This window comes from Astatotilapia calliptera, chromosome 7, assembly GCF_900246225.1.
Source record: "Astatotilapia calliptera chromosome 7, fAstCal1.2, whole genome shotgun sequence".
In the NCBI taxonomy this organism is placed as follows: domain Eukaryota; kingdom Metazoa; phylum Chordata; class Actinopteri; order Cichliformes; family Cichlidae; genus Astatotilapia; species Astatotilapia calliptera.
Genome location: NC_039308.1, coordinates 26,299,700 through 26,322,786, shown reverse-complemented (window position 1 = coordinate 26,322,786; position 23,087 = coordinate 26,299,700). Strand labels below are relative to the sequence as shown.

General features: G+C 38.9%; 4 protein-coding genes across 8 annotated transcripts in view; all 4 read left to right on the top strand.

Moving 5' to 3' along the window:
* The window catches only part of slc27a4 (solute carrier family 27 member 4), a 24,515-nt gene extending 22,095 nt beyond the window's left edge, over positions 1 to 2,420 (top strand). For all 4 annotated transcript variants that reach the window (XM_026174118.1, XM_026174122.1, XM_026174120.1 and 1 more), the window contains exon 14: positions 1 to 2,420. This exon is cut by the window's left edge and continues 1,573 nt beyond it. The gene's annotated coding sequence lies outside the window, so the exon portion shown is untranslated.
* Positions 2,421 to 3,654: 1,234 nt separating this feature from the next.
* ptgdsa (prostaglandin D2 synthase a) lies at positions 3,655 to 7,477 on the top strand. Its single transcript, XM_026174117.1, has 7 exons — positions 3,655 to 3,821; positions 4,887 to 5,026; positions 5,440 to 5,516; positions 6,451 to 6,561; positions 6,653 to 6,754; positions 6,865 to 6,896; positions 7,035 to 7,477. Exons 1-6 carry the CDS (start codon positions 3,735 to 3,737, stop codon positions 6,894 to 6,896), a joined length of 549 nt encoding a protein of 182 aa, XP_026029902.1. The 5' UTR covers positions 3,655 to 3,734; the 3' UTR covers positions 7,035 to 7,477.
* Positions 7,478 to 8,023: 546 nt separating this feature from the next.
* On the top strand, positions 8,024 to 11,491 carry LOC113025890 (protein AMBP). Of its 2 annotated transcripts, XM_026174115.1 has the most exons (7): positions 8,024 to 8,368; positions 8,942 to 9,087; positions 9,176 to 9,252; positions 9,378 to 9,497; positions 9,986 to 10,087; positions 10,446 to 10,489; positions 10,605 to 11,491. In XM_026174115.1, exons 1-7 carry the CDS (start codon positions 8,246 to 8,248, stop codon positions 10,683 to 10,685), a joined length of 693 nt encoding a protein of 230 aa, XP_026029900.1. In that variant the 5' UTR covers positions 8,024 to 8,245; the 3' UTR covers positions 10,686 to 11,491. The 2 variants fall into 2 exon arrangements, with proteins under 2 accessions (XP_026029900.1, XP_026029901.1); XM_026174116.1 differs by lacking the exon at positions 10,446 to 10,489.
* A 792-nt stretch (positions 11,492 to 12,283) lies between these two features.
* LOC113025889 (protein AMBP-like) lies at positions 12,284 to 17,333 on the top strand. Its single transcript, XM_026174114.1, has 10 exons — positions 12,284 to 12,508; positions 13,181 to 13,323; positions 13,874 to 13,950; positions 14,046 to 14,162; positions 14,318 to 14,419; positions 14,811 to 14,866; positions 15,128 to 15,209; positions 15,301 to 15,468; positions 15,796 to 15,969; positions 17,184 to 17,333. Exons 1-10 carry the CDS (start codon positions 12,389 to 12,391, stop codon positions 17,207 to 17,209), a joined length of 1,065 nt encoding a protein of 354 aa, XP_026029899.1. The 5' UTR covers positions 12,284 to 12,388; the 3' UTR covers positions 17,210 to 17,333.
* The last annotated feature ends 5,754 nt before the right edge of the window (positions 17,334 to 23,087 follow it).

Here is a 23,087-nt window from a genome sequence, read left to right as displayed (position 1 = left end):
ACAAGTTGAGGGAATGCTGAATGATCCAAAGATTCAAAGGCGGGAGCAGGAACATTTGAACTGGAAGGAGTGCATCAACATGGAGCAGTAGAAGAAGAGAAGGCAACATGCTTTGTCATCAATGTTATTGTCTGTTGTTTGCAGTAGATGTTCTCTGAGGTTGTAGCAGCATGAATGAGCATCATCAACCACAAGCAGAGCACTGTGCCTTACTGTGAGTTCACCTCCCAGGTTCACAGGCCCTGGCCCACACGCTTCCTTTTTGGACTTCATCTTTCACTCTCTGTTGGTGTCCGTCTTCCATGACCTAATTTTGTCTGTCTCCGAATTACCTGACATACTAGTCATGCAAATCTGGCGCGGATCACAGGAGCTCCAAATATTTTCCTGAAAATTGTCTGATAACTATTCACGGCAGCCACTGGACTGGCATCTTTATCCTGCCAGGTGCAGGAAGGGTTTGTTTTTGTCATTGGGCAGGGGTCCAATTTCCCAAGGCTGCTGTGATAGCAATTCCAATGACCAACCTATACTTCTTGTTTTTAAACTCTTCTGTTCTTTTAGTCCTAATTGTAACTTTAACATGTCTGCTAACAGTTTTATTTGCTTTGTATTTCTTTCTTGGGTTGTCATATAGTATTTTACCCGAGTTTCTGTTTGCTCAGCACTTTTATTTTAAGCCTTTATTGTACTTTCTGCCAACCGGCCCATTCCTTTCCCTTCATCTCTTCCCCGTTCTCCTCTCCCTCCAATCCCATCCGTTTCTCTCGGGTACTCATTTCCTGCTTCGTGTTATTACTGATTCAGACATTTGTTCAAAACAAAAAATCTGAATACATCTCACATATTTCCTAAGTTCCTAATTGCAACTTGATGGTTTTATTTACGGTAGTTGACTTTTAAGATGGTTCAGAAGGTCTCGTAACATGACGTTCCAAACAAACGCTCAAAACCTTTTTGCAAATATTGTTTACCAAAGTGTGTTGTTTGTAGTCTGCCATTACCCTGTTTGTGTGTGTGTGTTTTTGTTTTTCTTCTTACATTGCAACTGATCACATCCTAAGTTGCCTACAATACAGCAAGTTATCTTTTTCAGCAGTTTATGTTTAAACTGTTTCGACAGATTTGTTGCTGCTTCCTCCGTCTCTCTCATTAACTTGTATTTATTCTTTAATGATGAGTGTGAAATGTTCTCATGAATGTATGAAAAAGAAAATAAGTGATGGTGATGGTGATCATGTTCGGTAAAGTCTGATTTGTATATCCAAAGGGAACTCAGTTTGGCTGTTATGATGCTTCTACCTGAGGGGTTGCATTCATCGACCCTGACCACCAGGGGGCGTGTGATTAAACAGTCCCACAAAGAGCACTCTGAAGAGGATGTTTCCATTATTTTTAATGAGTTAAATTATTATTTTTGAACAACTGTTAATTGAACTTTGATTGTTTTACTGCTACATCTGTTTGCTTTTGTGTTGTTTGTGTGAAATCATAGCTTTTTTGTGGTTTTGATATAAGAAAAGAGGATTCATGCATTTTGAAAGACAATCGAATGGCTTTTTGTTTTTTCTCTTAGCAGGATCTGCCGGGGGGGGGTTGGTTCAGGGAAACACTTGATTTTTTTGCATCTACTCAGAGCTCTTTGTTTTGTGATGTCTGAGAGAATAAATATTGAGTCAGAAACTACACTATACAAACTAGGCATGGTCATGATCACGCATGATAATTTGTTTAAGAAGTTTAAAACTGATTCAGATCTTTCATTTAGCATGTCATTAAAATGACTCTGAGGAACCAAGTTCCCATACCATCTGAATACATTTACATTATCGTTGTACGGTTTGGATTTAACACGAGTCCCTAACACACTCGCACATGGAGATCGGTGTGACCATTCAGCTTCTCTCATACTAAGAAATCAACAAAACTTCTGAAATGGTCAAATTTGGTGAGGAAAGCCTCAAAGGCTTCAAGCTGTCACCAGTCTTCCCAGCTCATAATGAGATCGGTCAATGTATGTCGCTTCAAATACAAGTGACGAGTCACCTCTTAAGGCACAGTTAAGTTAAACTGAGTGGTGATCACGCAGCCTGGCTGTTTTATGTATAACACATCTTTTTGTGTTGCACTTTTCTTTGTTCCTCCCTGTCGTGGTTCAAACATGTCTGCCTACATATGTGGAAAAGGATTAGTTGTTTGTTTTTAATTCAGTATATATAATTTTGTCTCACTCCATAGACAGCAGTTCTGTGCAGAGTGCGTAGAGGAGGTCTGTGAGGTGTGCTGTGTGTGTGACACACTGATGTCCCCTTGTCCACTGAAGGCTCGTTGTATACATCATGCATCTCAAGAAAATGAGATAAAAGCAGAGCTGCAAATGGAAAAATCATCATTATTAATAAAAAAATATTTAAACTCTTCACTGGACTCTGATTGCAATGACACTTTTTTTTCTTCTGATGATGCAGACTGTCGAGTTTGAATTCTGATAGTGAGATAGGCTCCTCTTAATGGCTGTACCAAATATCGGGCTAAGCAGGTCATTTTAGATCAAGGTGTGTCCTAAAAAAGGAATGTGAAGGTAACTTTAATGTAATAAACTATTAAACTGATTTCAAAGAGAGGTTTTAAGCAAAATATTATTTCTTTTCCACATGCATATATTCATCAAAGCACTGCAAAAACTTGTACATGTTGATATTTTCTAGAGAGGTGCACCTTGTTTACTAAAGCTTCACAATGCTGATTCAAATGAATGTCTTGGTCCCTGCAGATTTTGCTGAATTTTGTTTTGTTTTGTTTTGTTTTGTTTGTTTGTTTTTAAGATCGTTTATGACTGCCTCAGATTTGTACAGGAAACGTGCACTAATTTAGACCCAGGACAAATCTTTTTAGACGTGACCTGTCACCTGTTGAGCGTGCACCACAAACACATCTGGTGTAATTGTGTCCTACATTTAACATTTAAATCCACAACTCATACTGTCCATTTTCCATGTTATTTTAGCTGTTGAAATTTGTTTGTTTTTGTTAACCTCTGTTTTTCAAAGATATATGGAAAAACAAGGTGACACCAGTAAATCTCTAAAGCAGAGGCTCTTTGGGAGAAACTGCTTTCTGTTCCTATTTCCTAAGGACATCTTAAGACCCAAATTCCACAAGCCGGCTGGTGAAGGTGTTTCAAAATCTGAGAAACTCCTCTAACAGAAAGGTATGAACAGCTTTCTTGTAGGGACATGCGTGATATTTATGACTGACCCTGCTGTTGCGCAAACTTGTCCTTTTAAATGCGAATATAAGTTAAGCTGGAGGCAGCAGCCAACACAGCGGTACTCCATGGAAAAATGAACCATCAGAGCTGAGAAACAGGTTACTGGTCTCTCGACTTGTTTTTCCTCATGTGTCTTTCAGTGCGGGACAGGGAGTTGTGAAATCATGTGAAGTCTTTGCTTTTGAGGACAGCTCATGAATCGCAGCTGATTCTGGTAAACCACAAGCTGAACCTATAAAGCGTTTAAGTCCGTGGCTGTTTTCAGACTTGCACATTTCCAACACTTGGCTACTGTTCCTTGAACCTTGGCGATGATTGGCTGACAACCAGGTGGGTGGATCAGCAGGGGGGGAAAAGTAAACATCACCCCAGGCTTTGCCACTCTGTACCTCTCTTTGGCAGCACAGTTCACTTTTGGCTCAGGTCAGACACCAGCTCACCTCGCGGCTTCTCTTCCTCAGCCATGACGATGACTGTTGCCATGGTGATGCTGTGCATGATGATGGTACATGCAAATGTGAAGCCGCAGAAAGATTTTAGCCTGCAGAAGGTAGGATGGAGGGTGTTTGGTTTTTAAGCTTTTTTCTTTTTATATATTTTTTTATGTTTCAAACCACGTTTATTCGTTTTGTTAAGAACGGGGTTTCTTTAAAAGGAGAACAGCTGTTCTTTGTTTGTTACATGACGCCACCTACTGTCTGCTGGTGGTTTTATGTGTGCGCACAGTTTGCGATGAGTTGCTACCTTACAATAAACAAGATTAATGCACAAGTAAATCGTTTCCTGGTTTGATGGACTGTGTGAGGTTAACTTTCTTTGGCATATGTGCCACAAGAAATGTGTTTGACTGGCTATGAAGTGGGATTGTCCCGCACTTACTTCTTCTTAGCCATATTATGCCTGTAAGCCTTTTAACGTTTTATTCTTTATTTTAAAAGTAAAATGTTTATTTGACACAAAGTAGTGCTGATTTTATTTTCCCCGCCAGGATTTTTTTTTAATGTAGGCTATTGTCTGTTATATAAGAGTAAAAGTTAACACTTTCCCAATATAATTATAATCATTGACATTAAGTCAAGTAAACACCGTTTTACATGAGGAAAAATGAAAGTGGCTCATCGGTTTTGATGTACATCGAACATTTGAGATAGGTAAGGATGCCCTGCTTTACACAAGTGCTTGCAACAGGGTACACATTACAGCCTATGATAAAATAAATATGTGAGCCACACCATTTCACTTCAAGATGTGCTCTTTCATTCCGATCAACACAAGCACTGTAGTTTATTTTGAGTCAATCCCACATACCCCACCTTGCTTCCTTAAATACTTAGTGCACCAATTACCCGACTAAAAATACTCCCAACACATTATTTGTGCCTTAAAATACAGAACCTCATTGTTTCAGGGAAATACTTCTTCCTCTTTATTTAAATAAAGAGCCCTGCATTTAACCATTTAACCAAATGGTTAAATGCACGTGCATTTAACCATTTGGTTTATGTCACCCAGTGCGTCTGGGACTGTGACAGACAGGTCACATGTAGCCTGTGCATGACTGCTCAGAAGTTCCAATAAACTGTGTCCTGTTTTTGTTTGTTTTGTGTGTGTTTAGTTTGCAGGAAAATGGTATCGCGTGGGGGTCGCCTATGACTCTCCGCGTTTCGTCCCATTCCGAAGAATAATTAAGGCCTCCATGGGCACCATCACGCCGCTGCCAAACGGCAATGCTAATCTCACAATGTGGGAGGCAACGTGAGTCTGTTTTTGCAGGGGTGACACATTTGATCACTGTTGACATATGTGGACACGCAGGGACATGCCGCTCAGTCTGTGTGAGAAAAGACTGTGGCAGAGCTTTTTTAAACTCTATTATGGGGCAAAGTCAGGACACTTTTTAAGATCTTTTAATTAAATTTGACTTGTTATTGTGTCCATGCCCTTTATGTGCTCCAGTAACCTTTGTAATTTACACAATATGCTCTCACAGTTATTTAAGATGGCTGTTGAGTGGCAAACTTGCATACAACAATAATACATATTGGGCTTTATTGAATTAATAACATCAAAGCTATCATATGTGTGCTAGTCAAGGAAAAGAGTTAAACAGAGAGGAGTAAGAAAGTGACACTTGTGGATAAACACTCATTTTTCTTTGCTTTTTTCAGATCCTTTGGTTGTGTAATCAAAAAGTACCAGTATGAGAGGACGAGTGTACCTGGACAGTTCACCTACTTCAGTGCACGTGAGTCTTTTTCTAAAGACAACTGACTTTTTCCATCATAGAATAAAAACTTGACTGGTGCTCACAGCATGAGTTGACATTCAGGATCAGCAACATGTCATGAGCAAAAAAACCACAGTGATCACAAGGATGAAGCTGTGCAGTCCAGGCACATGTGACAAAGTAATGACATAAGACTGAGAACAGGAAATAAGAGCAGAATACACACCCAAATATATTTGGGGGATTTTTCTTTTTTACTTTTATTATTTTTTACAGTTACGGTTTTCATGTGACATGTAAGTATTTTTTATTGTTTATATAGCATGCTGTCTAAATAACAAAATGTATATTATTAAATGTAGTAATTTAAAATGCATAATTTTTACAGTGGTATAATTATGATTATGTTAGAATTGTATTGTAATGAACATTTAAATGAATGTAAATTGTTCAATAATGTATAAAATTTTCATTACAATTTTGAGAATATTTTAAGTAGGTTTAAGTTTTCATGCGACACTTAAGTATTTTTTATTATTTATATAGGTCTGCTGTCTAAATAACAAAATGTATATTATTAAATTTAATAATTTAGAATTAAATCTTAATCGAATTAAGATTCATTAACATCCAGTAAGTCAATACAAAAATTACATATCTTGTAAATTAATTTTATCTTCTACCAAATGCAATTGGGGGGGTTTTACGTTCATGTTTTTTTCTTTTTGTTTTTGTTTTTTGTTTTTAGCTTTTTGCATTTTAAGTAACCTATACAGGCCTAATAGAAAAATCATATACATCCCATTTGGGTTTAGTGCAGGCAATTCTGTTTCATCCAGATTTAATGTATTGGTCTATTTATTCATTTATTTAATCTGCCTATCAATTTGCTTTTAAATGTTCAACTAGCAGGGGTGCTAAAATTTCGCTTCTGTGTCACGATTTCTCTCAGGCCATAACATGGTGAAGGACATCACTGTGGTGGAAACAAACTACACTGACTACGCCATGGTCCTTAAGCACAAGGTTTTCAACAGAGAGTACACACAGGTGGCACTTTATGGTGAGACACGCTCACAGATGCGTCTGAACATGCAGGCCACTGCAATTCTGTCTTCTATACACCACATGTCTGTTTCTGTACTTGTCTGCAGCTCGCACTCTGAGCGTCAGGCCTGAAGTCGTACAGAAGTTTAAAACCTTTGCCTTGTCTCGCGGTTTACCAAGAGAGTCTATTCTGATTCCACCTCCATCAGGTGAAGCAAGGGGGAACACGCCTCCATATATACACATAGTATATACACATCTGCGCGCATGTTGAAGAAAAATTGTCATAATTTTGGTCTGTATGTTTTCTGGTGAACAGAAAATTGCCCGTCATCAGGGTCTGGGCGTTAGGTAAGGCAATTTCTTTTTTTTTCTTTTTCTTTTTTTAAAGAAAAATATATATAAAAAACACAGGTGGTTATTTTAAATCTGCGTGTGCGAATGATTTCTGTCCAGCTAGTATAAAATCCTTTCTGTTCCCCCTTCTAGGTTCCCTGCTGTGCCTGAGATGAGGGTGGCATCACGTGTTCTTCGTGCTGTTCCAGCTGTGTGTCTGTGTCCAGTTTCTGACAGCATTTATGTATTATAAACTATTATTAAAAAAAACTTCAGCAAACATGATGCTGACTGCAAATGGCACAAGAAGCAGATATTGCTGATTACATTTATCCTATAGATCAACCTTGATTATGAAGCGTTTTCCATTATTTTCACAGTTCACATAGTTAAATAAACATTGACCTCCAGACTTTTATTAATCTAATTTGAGGGTGGGTTTTTTGTCTTATTATGGTTACATGTAAAATATGTTAGTATGTAATTCTGTGTTTTACTGTGATCTATATGTTCATCGCCTGACAGTTACCTCTACCAGCTATAATATTGGCGATACAGTCATCATATATCAATAAATATATTTCTGATCAGCTGCATTTTTCTTGAATTAAGAAATTTTACCTGCATATGCACAAACACTTTCTCTTGCATAAAGTGTTGCTGCAGAGGTTCACACTGAAAAGACAAATGTAAATAAAAGTTGGCTGCTTCATCGACTGCCCTGAGCCATATCAGCTGTGCTCTTTCACACTGTTGACATAATTAAATAAATATTCAGCCTGGACATAATAAATAAATCTCTGAGTAGATTATCTACAGTTTCTACTGCATTTGTGGCACAAAACAAGTGGTCTAAAGGTCACTGAAAGGAAGTTTTTTCCCTCAGTGAACACCAGGTGGCACATACACACCAGTATGTGACATACAGTTTATGATGCAGATATCATGATACCATGAGAAATGAGATTAAATGAGCTGTATGTTGAAGGGACACTTCTGTCTGTGGTAACATCAAAAAGTCTCTGTAGCTGATACTAATGCTACATTTCCCCACAATCTGTTAATTACTAACGTATATTGATCAGTTGTTTGTTTTAGCTTCAAACTCTGAAGTCCAGCAATTCATTTCTGATTATTTGGACCAAAGGACACACAGTGACATGCACACACCTCTGTGCACAGACACACTGATCGTCAGAACTTTGTGCGTTAAGTTGTGTCTTTTCTTGCTTCTTTTGGTCGTGTTTTGAGAGGGGATTCACAAAAGCCACATACGCAGGGTGTCCGTTTGACCCAGAAAGGCAGCAGACAAAAGTTTCTGGGAGGTGACAGAAAGAGACAGGTTGGACAGGCAGGCTAACAAAATGCAGGGAGCGGTCAGGCCTGTGTCTGTGCTGGTAATGGGGTGGGCCCTCGTGACCTTCCAGGTATCTCCTGTGGAGCCAAAAAATTTTACCCTGACCCAGGAGAACTTTGATCTGGAGCAGGTGAGTGGATAAAATACTAAAAAATGAAATTTCTTTAGTTATTTCCCACCCCACCCAACAACAAAGTTTATCACTTCTTTTCATTCAGTAATATCTGAGGTTGTTTTTATTGCTGCACGTCAATCCACATGTTTTAATGTACAGTAATTATGAGTCTTGTCGCACCACGCCTTGACTTCAGCAATCTTGGCACAAATTCCTGAGAAACATCAGCTTATCCAGAAGTCAGCTAAACATGTCACACCCCTGCTGATTCATCCACAGTACACTGGCTCCCTGTACTGCCATGAATTCACCCTAAAAACATGACTATTAACATTTGAAGTTCTTCACAGGCTCTGCCCTGCATATTTCACTGATCTCCTCCAAACTTAAACTTCCTGCAGTGTTCATCTGGGTGCCAGGTCCTTCTCTTATGCAATACCTAAACTTTACTCCCTCACATCTGCACACTCCTTGACAGAATTCAAAACTGCGCTCATGACATTTTTAAGCTGTTCTGTTTTGTTTTGACTGGTCCATTTTATAATATTAGTATCTGTTCTGTTTTATGTCATGCCGTGTTCCTCGCAGTTTATGGGAAAGTGGTATGAGGTGGCAGTGGTGTCTACCTGCCCTCATTATATGCAGCGTAAGAGGGGAAACCCTGTCATTGTTGCACTTGAGCTGAAACATGTTGCATCTGAGGAGAACTTCACCATGACAGCCACTGCTTTCAGGTCAGATTCACCCACATGCTGTTTCTCATGGAGTGGATGAGTATGCTACACTCAATATAACCTTTCATGTGTTTGTGTCTGCATATAGGAACAGCTTGTGTACGGAGACTTCAACAGATTACAGTTTGACGGACACTCCAGGGCGATTCTTCTACCACACTGCAAGTATGTTTTCTGCTTTCCTGCATATATAGTACATCCTTCCTGTGACATGTGTACAATAAAAACATTCTCATGATGCTAAAATAATACTCAGAAAACCTGATGCGTTAACACTTTATTTTCTACAGGGCTCGGGGCCGACGTTGATGCCTTTGTGGTTCATACCACCTATGATGAGTATGCTGTAATGCTTCTGCTGAGCACAGAGAAACCATCAGGAAATAAAACCACCATAGCCAAACTTTACAGTGAGTGACCACTGTTGGATCATCAGCCATTTTACCTTTGATTTATCAAGATATCTGTGTTGATTTTTTTTTAGCAGTGCATTTCTTTGTGTCCGAATTAAAACAAGGGTCAGGTACTTTAATTTATCAATCAATATTAATTATGAGTAAGCTAATAATAGACTTCATATTCCCAACACCTAATCTAGTGTACTTAAAGCAGGTAAAACTTGCAAAGCTTCTGAGGCTACTGTATAAAATCTAATTGTCTCTATATCTGACTGTAATCTTGTTCAAATCATGAGATCTCACATTTAGCCTTTTAATTTGGAACTATTTAATGTTTTTCAATATAAAATTATAAAAACATAGAAATTTGTTGTTCTCACAGAGATTTTAGGAACTTTAAATGTGCTGATTCTAACACTGCCTTTCTGTTTCCTTCCAGTATTTAACAGAGTATGACCAGTCAATGTTATAAAACACTAAAGAAAATCTGTCCTCTTCAGGTCGGACTGTGGAAGCAGGCCCCGCTGTGCTGGATCACTTTAAAACAGTGGTCAGAGAGCATGGAATGAGAGACGATGCTGTCATCATGAATCAGGACAAAGGTGCACACTCTCCCTGAGAACTATTGATGAGTTTACACTCGTCATCTCCATCTTTAACATTTTTTGCCCAGTATATTCACTATCCTCTGCACATGTCCAAATCATCTTTACATGCTGTTCAACCTGAGCGAACCCTCTGATTTGTTGTAATATAGTCATCGTCGCCCCCCCCCCCCCCCCCCCCCCAAGCAGAACAGATTTGCCCGCTGGGATAGCCATGTTTGACACCCTTGCTGTTATTGATTTTTCCCTCCTGTTATTGAATATTATCTTCATGGTTGTGTTTTGCATGTTTAGTGTTTTCTATTACTAACTGCATTTTAGAAAGTCATCAACTCTAATCCTTCTGCCTTTACAGGTGAGTGTGTTCCAGGTGAAAAGATGACAGAGACACCTACTCAGGTGCATGCTTCACACTAACACACTAACATATAACACTGTAAAACCCAAGATTTATAACTATGTTAAAGTGATGAGTCTTTAATGCATTTTAATACCTTGTATGTCATTATTTCAGGTTATTGTTCCCAAAGGGTTAAATAGAAACGCGGTTCCACGTACGACACATCCCCAAGAAGAGTTCACTGTTACCATCTGACCCTATCCTTACCATCCTCCTCTGTCAGATAAATCCTCTGCATGTCCTCCTTCACTATATCCATGGATCTCCTCTTTCACTCCTGCCTGGCAACTACACGTTCAACATCCTTTGCCAAGTATATCCACTATACTTCCTTTGCTTATATCTAAACCGTCTCAGCCTTACCACTCTAACTTTATTTCTGAACTGCTCTACCTGAGCTGTCCCTCTGTGGTACACGTTTCTAATCCTTTCTATTCTGGTCAATCCCAATAAAAACCTGAGCATCTTCAGCTCTACCACCTTGAGCTCAACCTCGAGCTGGCAGACCTCGAGGTCTTTTTGTCAGTGCCACTGTCTCCAAACCAAACATCATACTGGGTATGACTACCAGCGTTTAAACCTTCCTTTTACTCTTGCTGCTATCCATCTGTCACAAATCACCCACTCGACTTTGCCTCCACTCTCTTGTTAACTGTTAATATAAATAAAAATATGTAAATGTAAAAAAAATGCAATAAGGATGTTGTGTTTCTGTCAAATTTGAGCGTTTTAATAAATATATATTTGCTATATATTTTAATATACAGCTGGTACATAGTCCAAAATGCAAATTGTTTTTTAATGTGTGAAACAAGTTTAAATACAAAAAAAGGACTTTAACTTTTAAGGCCCTTTTAAAGCTGCACCACCTGCTATATATGGCATGGTGTGCTAATACTTTACACAATTATTTATCATATGCATTTGGATGTGCAAGTTTAAGAGATGTGACAAATATTTATTTAAAGATAATATTTTATTGCCAATATTATTTCAAATAAAGCGACCATGCTATTTGAGAAAAAAAAAAGCACCAAACATATGGCAAGTGTACGGTAATAAAATATCTCATGTACAAATGTTTCCTGTATGTTTCACTGCCCCAAGGAATCATTTTCAAAATGGGCTGCACCGCTCCCCAACGGGACATGGAGGGAGAGAGCTGAAACAGAATCATGCATGCATGTGGATACCTTGTAAATTTACTCCAACATCATGGTTTCACATTATAAAGTTACAATTTAGTAACTTTATAATGTTACAATTTACACATGTCTGGAATCATACATCAGTCCAATCCAAGCCCTCAGAAATGTGATTCTGGCTAACCTACTATCCAGTCACATCTGGTCCTCTTTGCTCTCTAACCTGTCTGTGAATAATATTATAACATTTTTCAGGTTCCAGTGTGATCTTGAGCTGGGGTCCTGGTCTGTACATCCACTGGTACAAAGTGCAAGCTTGAGCTACCAATGGTTATTTAGGTATTACAAGGGTGGAGCTGTAGACGGCAGCTCACTCGCCAAGATACGTAACTTTTTGTATATGCGCCCAAAGCATTGTGGGCTCTGTAGTTCAGAAAAGATAACTTCTATAACTTATACACATTAGGATGAACTAGTATGCTATTGTTACTCATTAGTCCCTCCAATCATGACAAGTATTGATTTGTTTGCATTGCAGTGGTCAGGTGAGATACACAAAATCTGAACTTTGCTCTTTTACTTGTTTATTTTTTACTCAGCTGTGGGGGGGCTGGGTACATGAGGGTGACCCGGCAAACATAGCCCATAGCAGTTCAATGCACTGTCTCCTAATCAAGAGGTGAGAGGGGGCTGTTTTGATGTTTCATACTTAGGGGACATTGTTACCAACGCGTGGACAGACAAGCTGGTGAGATGCAGAAAGCAGCGACTGTGATTACTCTGCTGGTCCTGGGATGGACCTGGAGCCTCGAGGGGCTCCCTGTACTCACAGACCTGCTTTACCCCACACAGGAAAACTTTGATTTAACCCAGGTAAGTGCTCGAGTTCTGCGCTCTGGTTAATATTCTTTAACATTGTGCATATTGCATAATTCTGAGAAGTGTTAAATGCAAAAAGTTAAAAGCAGGAGATGCTGGTATGCCCTTTTCCTGTGTATTTAAATTCTAACATTTTATTTCTTTTAGTGTTTACTGAAAATTTCTTTAAGCCTTAATCTCAAGCAGAGGAAACCTAAAAATATGAGGATTATATGCTGAGGGCTTTTATAATGGAAACTAGAGCTGTTAGTTGCACAGTGCAAAGGTCGGGTATGAATCCATTGAGTGCTCATAGATAACTATGACAGAGCAAGCCTAAGGTAATATTTATCTATTTCTCATTGCAAAACATCCTTTATGATCCAGTCAAACGACTGCTTCAAATCACTTGTATTCTCAGGACTGAGAAGGTCCAAAGTAAACGTTTCCTTTAGATGTAGAACACAAGGACCTCTCCAAACTTGTATTTTTAAAACAAACTTAAAATAGTTTAATTAAAGTTGACGTTTTGCTTTAAACCCAGCATTAAAACAACATTTAACTATATACTTTTTTAATAATCTATATTTGTAACATCTTTATTTTTATACCAGATGTTTGGTTAAGCAGTCTGTGAGTTTTATATCAATTTGTGAAAATCTTCCTTTTGTTTACCTCTCCTGACAGTATTTGGGAACATGGCATGATATTGCCATTGCATCCACATGTCCCTATATGCAACGTTATAAGTCAGGTGCAGCCATCGGAAAACTGGTACTTCAGAGAGGTGATAATGAAGGCAAACTCAAGGTGACTCGAACTTCACTGAGGTTAGTAGAAAACGCATGGGTGTGCGGACACAAACAGTAATGTACAGCAAGCATGTATTTCTGACAGCAAAACACAATGTCCACTATTGTGTTCCCTTCAAGCTGTGTGGGTTTTTACAAAAAATGTTTTTTGTTGTTTGTTTTTGCTAATGTACTCATTCTAAACATTCTAGCAGACATATTGAGGGAAACTGGATTAACCAAAATTTAAGAGAAATCTGGCAAAAAAAAACAAACATAATATTTAATTTTGCTGGATGAATTTTATTTGTGAAAGCTACCAAATTCTGAGAATCTGCTGTAAAAGAAGCTATCAAGCTGTAAAATACCAGTAGCAGCTGTAACATTAATGCGATCTGCTCACTGATGTATTAAACATGTTTCCTCAAATGAGTCTCTCTACACATTAACTGCTTTTAACTCCAGTATATTCTAAACCCCCCTCTTTGTGTGTGTGTGTGTGTGTGTGTGTGTGTGTGTGTGTGTGTGTGTGTGTGTGTGTGTGTGTGTGTGTGTGTGTGTGTGTGTGTGTGTGTGTGTGTGTGTTAAGACGAGGAACATGTATGGAGAGGATTGAGGATTATGAGCTGACCACCACACCAGGACGATTCTTCTATCATGTTGCAAGTATGTCTCTAATCTGTGTAAATAATGCTGTACGTGAGCTTTTGTACAGCGGATTTTTCGATATTATGACTCTCCCTGTACTCTCCCTCTCACAGAGTGGGGGGCAGACGTGGATGCATACGTGGTTCACACAAACTACAATGAGTACGCCATAGTAATAATGAGCAAGCAGAAGTTATCAGGCAATAAGACCACCTCAGTTAAGCTTTACAGTGAGTAAACGCTTCCTAAAAATGTAAACCAAAATGGATTCATTTGACAGTCCTTAAGTATACACTTGATTGTTGTTATAGTGACTATTAGGTGAAGTCCTGAAGTCTTAATGCCATTTTAAGGTTTTTATTTTCCAAATGATTGTGTTCTTCAGGTCGAACTATGACTGTGAGAAACACTGTCCTGGATGACTTTAAAAGACTGGTTAAAGACCAGGGAATGAGTGATGCCAATATTATCATTAAAGAGAACAAAGGTACAGCCCACACATACAGACACACACATAGACAGATTATCACACACGCTAACACTCTTCTAAAATGGAGTGATAAGCGTACAGTCTTCCTCCGAGATCAGTACTCTAGTTCTTACATTTTAAAGAAATCAACCCAGATCTACACTCTATCTTCATGGTTTCTTTCCTTGCGTATGTTCTACCTCTTTACAAAAGACATGAAAATCCAGGCTCACACACACACACACACACACACACACACACACACACACACACACACACACACACACACACACACACAATAAAATAAAAAACTTGAAGAATGGAACTGTGTTTCATAACATCTTAACACGACATTTTAGGCTATAGATGAAGTATATGAACAAATGACACTACTTCACTTGATCTGCAGGTGACTGTGTTCCTGGAGAGGAGGTGGCAACAGCCACAGCTCAGCCTGAGCCTCAGGTATTACAATCTATTTAACATTGAATATTTTATGCATATGCTTTAATTGTATTTCCTTTAAAATGCATGAAAGAACATCTGTTGTCCTTTGTACTCAGGAGTTTGAGTTTTATGGTAGAATTCATCATAAATGAATTACAAGGCCATCATATAATCCATGTGAGACGTTACATTATAGGAGATCATTTTATCGGTATAATGCAGATTATTTGTGGTTGAGTCATTTTTGTATCTCTGAGTCTGTGTGTCTGTGTTAAACAGCGTGTGAGGAGAAATGCAGTGCCTTCTTTGGCTCCAGATGTGGAGGGCTCTGGTGATGATACAGCTATGTTCAATGGGACTGGTAGGATATCAGTTTATGCCAAATATCAAGTTCTGATTCTGATGTTGTATATTTTCTTATGCATATGTATATTCCCTCGCTGTTCCCACAGAGGCCTGTAAAGCAGCACCAGACACAGGACCGTGTTTCGGGATCCACGTGCGTTACTACTACAACTCCTCTTCAATGAACTGCGAGCTCTTCAAGTATGGAGGATGTTTGGGCAATCAGAACAACTTTGAAAATGAAAGGGACTGTTTGCAGAGTTGCCGCACCGAAGGTAAGAAAAAACAAACACAACATGACATTTGCTAATGTGCATAGATGTCCGTGCAACACACGTGCAAATTCAGGTTTTGGGGGGTTTGGTCCAACATTTAATTATGGATTCAGCTGGGGTTTCCAAATGACGCGTAAACGGAAGAACACTTATTTTCTATGAGAAGCTACTGTGTTTGTTTTCAATGAGGCTCCTTATAACAGCCACAGAGAAAGGGACTGCAACTGTTTTACAAAGTGCAATTCATGTTCTACTTGAGACTCTTGTGGAACACCACGAATGAATATTACCTATATTATATTGTGTGTATCTCTTTTGTCATTTCAGCTGTGTGCCGTCTGCCTATGGATGCTCAGCCCTGCACAGGGAAGCCTCCCATCTGGGTTTTTGACTCCACCGCTGGTCTGTGTGTGGCCTACAAAAGCGGCTTCTGCCAGGCCAACGGCAACAAGTTCTACAGCAAGGCAGAGTGTGAGGAGTACTGCGGGGTGATGAAAGATGGTGCGAAAATAAAACAAGTATAACAGAGCAGAACTGTGGCAGGATGCAAATAAACACAAAGACACATTTATCTCATAGAAATCCCACAGATTCCAAGTCCATGGCTGAGGCACTTAAAAAAAATCTCCCAGCCTTGTTTTTTCTTCATATGTAAACACAAAACCCAATTTTCAAACAACATTTAAAAAAAAAAAAAAAACCTCTAACCCTTATGGCTAAACCACATCATCACATCAAAACAGTTTTAACCAGTGATCGTACACACACACACGGCCAGTCGGAAAAAAAACATTACTGCTATTATGCTACTACATCAAAAAAAAAAAAGGAAAGAAAAGAAAAGAAAAGAAAAGGAAAAACAACAATGTTAACAACACGTAGCTCCGGTCGTCTTGCATCTTAGGATTTACTCATGGAAGTGGCTTCTTTCACATGTTTCTCATGCAGTGTAATTATAATGATTAAATGGGAACATTATGTTGTATGAGAAAAAATGTGAAAGGGGCCACTTTAATGGGTGTTTGTGCTGGAAAACATAAACATTGATTGCAGAAAGGGGCATTTTTCAATCTGGTTGCCATTCCATGAGCAAGAACACAGTCTGTCACAGCTGCTCAAATGTCATTTGGAATTACTGTTGTTAGGCATGAACTTACTCCTCCTCCTCTTATAAACAGCCCTTCTCTATCTCTCTCTGATTGTTTGTTGATATTGAGCTTCAACTCAACCAATGCCATTCTGTGACGATGGACTGATTGACTAATGTGACTTACATGACATCATTAGCAAGAAGTGTGAAGAGTTTTAATTTGTTGTCGTTGTGTTGAATATATTTTTTTTAAAGATATTTTTATGGAGGGACAAATTACAATCGTGTGAGTAAGGTTTTTCACAGGACTCTGTGCAGACCTGTGAAAAAACTAATTACACCCTTACTGCTTCCAAAGAAAAATTATGATTTCACTAAGGTTTCCAGAAAAATATGCTCTTATGTCTTTTGTTCAACAACTAATAGCCCAAATTGGGTCATGCAACAGAGCCACGATCCCAGTTTGCAAACCTATAAAGGTAAACACTTCTGCTCACTGGAAAAACTGTTGATGCATGATAAATACAAGTAAAAGTTACAGCTCAGTTTGAATCAATTCCTGCAAATGCATCAAGTTCCCCATACATGCTGGTCCAAACAATGTATATATGCTTTTTTTTAACAGATGAAGGGCTCCTCAAGGCAAACTGACTGAGATGAGGAACCACTGCTGCTCAGTCAACATAAAGGGATCCGACACAAACCACCACAGTAACAAAATATGGCTTTGTCTCAGCAGCGTTGTCACCAATAAAAAAAAAAAAGTTTTTCAGTTGCTTCTTGTTTGTTACTGGTAAATGGTAAATGGCCTGTATTTATATAGCGCTTTACTAGTCCCTAAGGACCCCAAAGCGCTTTACATATCCAGTCATCCACCCATTCACACACACATTCACATACTGTTACTTCTTGCAATACCAGTTATAACATCACAGCAACACCTGTGTTTTCTGTGTGGTTTCGAATTTTTGCTTGAATCAAAAATTTTATAGCACTTAAGAGTTTAGACTGAATCACCTTCCCTGACTCAATGTGTGAAAATGAACAGACCAGGTAGATGAATACCATTATAAACAATTTTGTGTGCTAAAATATAACGCCTTTGTGGTATTTCCTACTCAAAAAAATATCATGTGAAATGTTACCAGCAGAGGTCCCCATCATTTAAGGTTTAGAGCCAAATGCTCATGTTCCCCTCCCTCCTTCCGGATGTTGCAGTCTTTCTGGTTCACAGAACAAATACTGTGCACAGTCTTTAATGTGTTTTGCGGTGAACATCATAGAAAAAGTACCAACATGCAACCATACACATGTGAATTGCATACACTAATGATTACAGCTGAAAGAATATACTTCTCCTTGGTGACAGTATCAATAATGACACAGTATGCATGTTTATGGTATACTTTCCGGTGCTCAGGGACTCTATCAACAAATCTAAATAAGAAACGTTTCCTAATATTATAATTAAACAAACTGTTTGAGACATGTAAGGGTGAAAATGCTATTAGGATCACCCTACAACAATCATCAATAAATTCTTCTGTTATTTATTGCATGGACCTCAGAATATCCTGGCCATAAATTATATTGTATGATCCTACATTGTTAATCCCATAATGTGCTAATAATTATAGCCATGGCTGTGCTAGTTTATATGAATGTGATATTTTCATGTCACATAGATGTTTTGCATACTTACAGTAATAAAAGGATCTATTCTTAGACCTTGATAAGAATAGTGTATTAGCACTTCATGATATAGTCCCAGACCTAAGTGGCTATTTCCTGGCATTTATCATGTAATTGTTTCAGTCTAATTTTTATCACCATAAATTTTTCATTCAATTGTAATTACACATTATTATCCATGTGCAGGCTCTGTTATAGAGAATCCTAACCTTCACTTCTTTATTATCAGGGGTGCAAACTGTATTACAGAGTATCCCAATATACTTCTTGCATTGTAATTACGCATTATTATCTGGGTGTATGCCATCTTGAATAACTCTGATAACACACTTTACAGCATCTTGATGGAACAAAAAACATCAGTAATGGAAGACTCCTCTCTCACCATTGTAAAACAGAGAAATCATTCGCACCCACAGCCAGCAGGCTTTTAGACTCTCGTGTTAATAGCAGACGAGCTATGTCAAACATATGAATTTCTCTTTGGGATCAGCAAAGTTATTTTTATTCTTAAGCTGTATTATAGAGTATTTTAACCTCTAATGCTTTCATTGTTATTACACTGTATTTTGAGATAGCCTATAGTGGGCTTTGATTAATGTACTAGGTGGAGTTAAAGGGGAGAAGGTTTGGTGTGCTCTCTCATTCAAAAGGATGAGGACTAAATAATCCAGACAAAAAAGACATGAAGAAAAGCCAGGAGGGGGCAATATTTCTCTGTTGGTGTTTCACAGATATATCACACAATCTCAATTACATTCACACAGATTTGAATACATTTCGCAGAAAATGATGAGTCATTCACTGCTGCAGAAATATCACATAATATCTCAACTAATCCTAGGCTATTTGCCCTCTTTTAATTTTCACTCTTCCAAAGGAGCCAGGCTTCCTGCTCTCAGTTCCCAGAGTTCCTGGCTGCTGGCAGTAGAATGCTGGGAATATCCGGAGAGGAAGGGGAAGTGACATCACAGAACTGACCTTCCGTACCAAGCCAGATCACCTGGTGTTCCCTGGACCAGAGTTACCAAATAAGCACAAACATAAATAAGCCTGCCAAGGGGCAAATGCTTTGTTTTTGAGCATTCACAACTGTAATTTCAGAGTGCTTATCACACATTTTTGTGCTTCAGTTTATTTTCCAGAAGTATGGGAGAGACAAAGAGATAGGAGTAACTTCAATTCATTATGCAGGAATCTTTCTGTTAGATTGTCTGAGCTAATTTGGTAGGAAATTTCCACTGCAATTCAGCTGGTTCCTCATATTAACTGAAAGCCTTTCTGAGTTTCTAGTTACTAGTCTGCTGGGGGGATTTTCTTGCCTAATGTCATTTTTAATTACCAAAACATTGATTCAGTCTCACTGATTATGTTACAGTGAGCCCCACAGTACTACCCAACTGTCCTCATGAATTCTAGATTTAAAATTTATTACCCCAAAAATAATAAAAACCTATGCTAAAACCTTAAAATGAGCTAATGTTTGCTAAGAGAAACACACAATTATTTTTTAGCAAAGAGGGACGGCAGAAGAAGAGAAGGGGGTTAGAAGCTGCCCAAAAGAGAAAGCATTTGGATGAGGAGACAAAAAGAAGGACAGATGTGGGAGGAAATGTGATTTTGGAAGACGGCAAAGGAGTCATCTTTCAGCAAACTGCTGCAGCTCCCACTGTCTCATTGTCCTACCAACAGAGGACCCCCTCCACACACACACACACACGTAGCGGCCGTTCTCTCACTTCAGAGGATGCAAAACTGCCTAATTTTCATTTCAGAGGACATCTTATCCAAACTATAACCAATATTTGCCTTCCCCTTATCCTATAACCAAAACTTCACCACCTTTTTTTCCATCTTCAAGTTCAACTCTGACTACGTGGCCAACCAACAGGCAGCCACAAACATTTAAATACCCTCCTCTAAACCCCAGCTGTGTCATCTGAGTGTTTTCACTAAGTCTGAGGTCTAACAGATGGTTGCCCAAAAAGACAGAACTGGGGGGGGGGGAAGGGTTTGCTTGTCTTCCTACAGTCCCCCAAACCTATATTAACTCACAGAGTTATAAACATTGCTCAGCATATCTCATTTATTTATCTCTTTTATTTCATATAACATAACCAAAACACAGTGCTATCTCCCAGATGTTATTTAGCAGTATGACAAATGCCTCATAGAAACATAGAACACAGAAACTATCTTCAACATAATTACTACATGCATATATGCCTGTCTGGTGAAAGTGTTAATGCTGACTGAACATGTAAGAACTTTGCTTTAATTCATATGCTTTAATATTTTGGATTTTGCATTTATAACAGCTTTCTTTGACATGCAGTCATTTTACAATGACATGTTTTGTGGCATTTTTATACTGCCTCCAACTAACACTTTTCTCCTTCCTTGTTTCTCCTTCCTCACCTGGTTTTCACAATCCTCCACAAAGACTATGTGTTAAAGGCTCTACTCCTAATAAATTGTGACTGTTCCTAAGTTTACAGGTTACTCAGACATTGCTTATGATAAGTAAACGATTGCTTAACTGAATTAAGGAATGAGTTTGACTGAGACATTTTATTATGAAATAATGTTTCAAAAAGAGGAGGAGATGAATTTATCTAACAAGCAGGAGAAGCTACGACTGAAACTCGGTTTGTGGATGTTATTTGTTTGTGTAAAAGTTAAGCTATTGCAAAAGGTGCTCATGTCTTTATTAGCACTTAACTGCTCAGGCTGTATGTCTTCGATGATAGAGTGAGCGTTATGTTGAATGGGCTTATGCATGTGTTTATGTGCTGGTCAGTGTATGTCATTATTAATTTTTGCAATATAAGAAATATATTATCCAATTAGGTTCGCTGTTAGCCAAATGCAGGTTGCTAATGGTGGTTTGCTTTTGATAGTTTTTCATAGCATTAGCTAACTTCCTGGCTATTGCTAACTAAATGAGAGAACCTGCTTGGTCAGTTGCAGTGTCGATCCCTGCTATGATGGCATTGTATTCACATGTTTAAATGCAATTTTCCACATGCAGTGATTTCTGCTTTGAAATCAACATAAGGGCTGAATGACCTTTGACCAGCTGACCTCAAGAATATCCAACCCTCCACTGTCGCTGCACAGTGTGACGCTCTGGCCCATTCCACATTTGACTGACCTCTCTTTGACTCTCACGCACACACACAGAGGGTATGACCACTCGATGCTCTCCCAGACACAGTCAGACACAATAGGAGACCCGACACATTCCTTTTCCCCAGGTGGCATAAAAGACACAGTCAGATCAATGTCCTAATAGGCTCCAAACCAGTGACAGACAATTATTAACCCCTGACGGGTGTGAGTTCCTCTCTCTCCTTGCCAGACTATTGTCTGACCACCGTGTGTTTGTATTGTCTGAGGGCCTTTTTTGGGAGGGGTCATGTAGTACTGGTTAACCACTGGATAAGAGGTCTAACTTAGAGTATGACATGCTCATTGTGTATGTAATCTTAACCTGAGAAAAGTGGATATTAACCTGCTCCAAATTGTGTCTTTAAAATATACACATTGATAGAACTGACCACATACCAATGTGACAACAAATGATGACAGCTCGCAGCCATGTGTCAGGACAGCTGATTAGGGTAAATTGTGTAAACAAGGATAAAATCCAAGAGCAACTGATATATAACAGTTTGCGAGTGTTACAGAGATACAATTTAAGCATCATGAGGCTATTTCTACTTCTGTACCTCATTCAGAAATCTTCCTTTGCACCTATTCACTTCACTCTCTGCTTCAGCTGGACCTCCCTCATCCCCCAACTCTTCACCGCTCTTTCTCCCCCAGGCTCCTCTCCAATTCCACTACAGCCGTGTGTGTGTGTGTGTGTGTGTGTGTGTGTGTGTGTGTGTGTGTGTGTGTGTGTGTGTGTGTGTGTGTGTGTGTGTGTGTGTGTGTGAAGGGCTGGTGGTGGTAGGACAATGGGCAGTAAGGGGGCTAGTTGAATAGGACCATTGAGCCTGCTCAGCCAAACAGAAAATCATCTCCCATCTCACTTCAAAACCCACAGTTTCACTGCGTACAAGTAGACCTTTATTCTCCATAATTAATCCCTGATACACATATACATACATAGGCACACATGCATATAGATGCATACATACAGGCTTACAAACACACACAGATACAGAAATATATATATGGACTCTGGATGGAGTCTGACATATTAAACTGTCAAGAAGCAAGTTGTTCAAATGACTCCCCTGAATGTTATTCTGAAATGTGAAATTTAAGAAAACTAAGGTCATTTTGAATCTGAAGGCAGCTACACGTCTCCAGAAATTTGGGCCATGTTTACCACTGTGCAGCATCTGCTCTTCCTTAAAGATCAGCTCGTAAACATCTGGGAACTGAAGCGGCTAGTTACTGGAATCTGGGAGAGGAATGTTTTACCATTCCTGTCTGATTGAGGATTGTAGCTCATCAGCAGTCCTGGGTTTTCTTTTCATGTTGCACTAAATGTTTTCAGTTGGCCAAAGGTCTGGACTGCAGGCAGGCCACTTCAGCACCCATACTCATCTACTTTGAAGCCATGTTGTGTTGATAGATGCAGTATGCAGTTTAGCATTGTTGTGCTAAAATATGCAAGGCGTTCCCTGAAAAAAACGTCTTTATGATGGGTGCAAATGTCACTATAAAACATGTATATACCTTTTAGCATCAATGGAGCCTTTCCATATCTGTAAGCTGCCAATTCCACAGACACTAATGCACTCCTATACCATCAGAGATGCATGTTTTTGAACTAAGCTCTGACAAAAAGCCATTCATGGCTTCTACATTTTCTAAAAAGAAT

Bases quoted from the DNA above. Each gene is read 5' to 3' on its own strand.
- ptgdsa (XM_026174117.1), top strand. From the start codon at position 3,735: ATGACGATGACTGTTGCCATGGTGATGCTGTGCATGATGATGGTACAT. The intron at 3,822-4,886 runs GTAGGATGGAGG...GTGTGTGTTTAG, and splicing joins AAGATTTTAGCCTGCAGAAG to TTTGCAGGAAAATGGTATCG. The intron at 5,027-5,439 runs GTGAGTCTGTTT...TGCTTTTTTCAG, and splicing joins CTCACAATGTGGGAGGCAAC to ATCCTTTGGTTGTGTAATCA.
- LOC113025890 (XM_026174115.1), top strand. From the start codon at position 8,246: ATGCAGGGAGCGGTCAGGCCTGTGTCTGTGCTGGTAATGGGGTGGGCC. The intron at 8,369-8,941 runs GTGAGTGGATAA...TGTTCCTCGCAG, and splicing joins AGAACTTTGATCTGGAGCAG to TTTATGGGAAAGTGGTATGA. The intron at 9,253-9,377 runs GTATGTTTTCTG...TATTTTCTACAG, and splicing joins ATTCTTCTACCACACTGCAA to GGCTCGGGGCCGACGTTGAT.
- LOC113025889 (XM_026174114.1), top strand. From the start codon at position 12,389: ATGCAGAAAGCAGCGACTGTGATTACTCTGCTGGTCCTGGGATGGACC. The intron at 13,951-14,045 runs GTATGTCTCTAA...TCCCTCTCACAG, and splicing joins ATTCTTCTATCATGTTGCAA to AGTGGGGGGCAGACGTGGAT. The intron at 14,867-15,127 runs GTATTACAATCT...TGTGTTAAACAG, and splicing joins CAGCTCAGCCTGAGCCTCAG to CGTGTGAGGAGAAATGCAGT.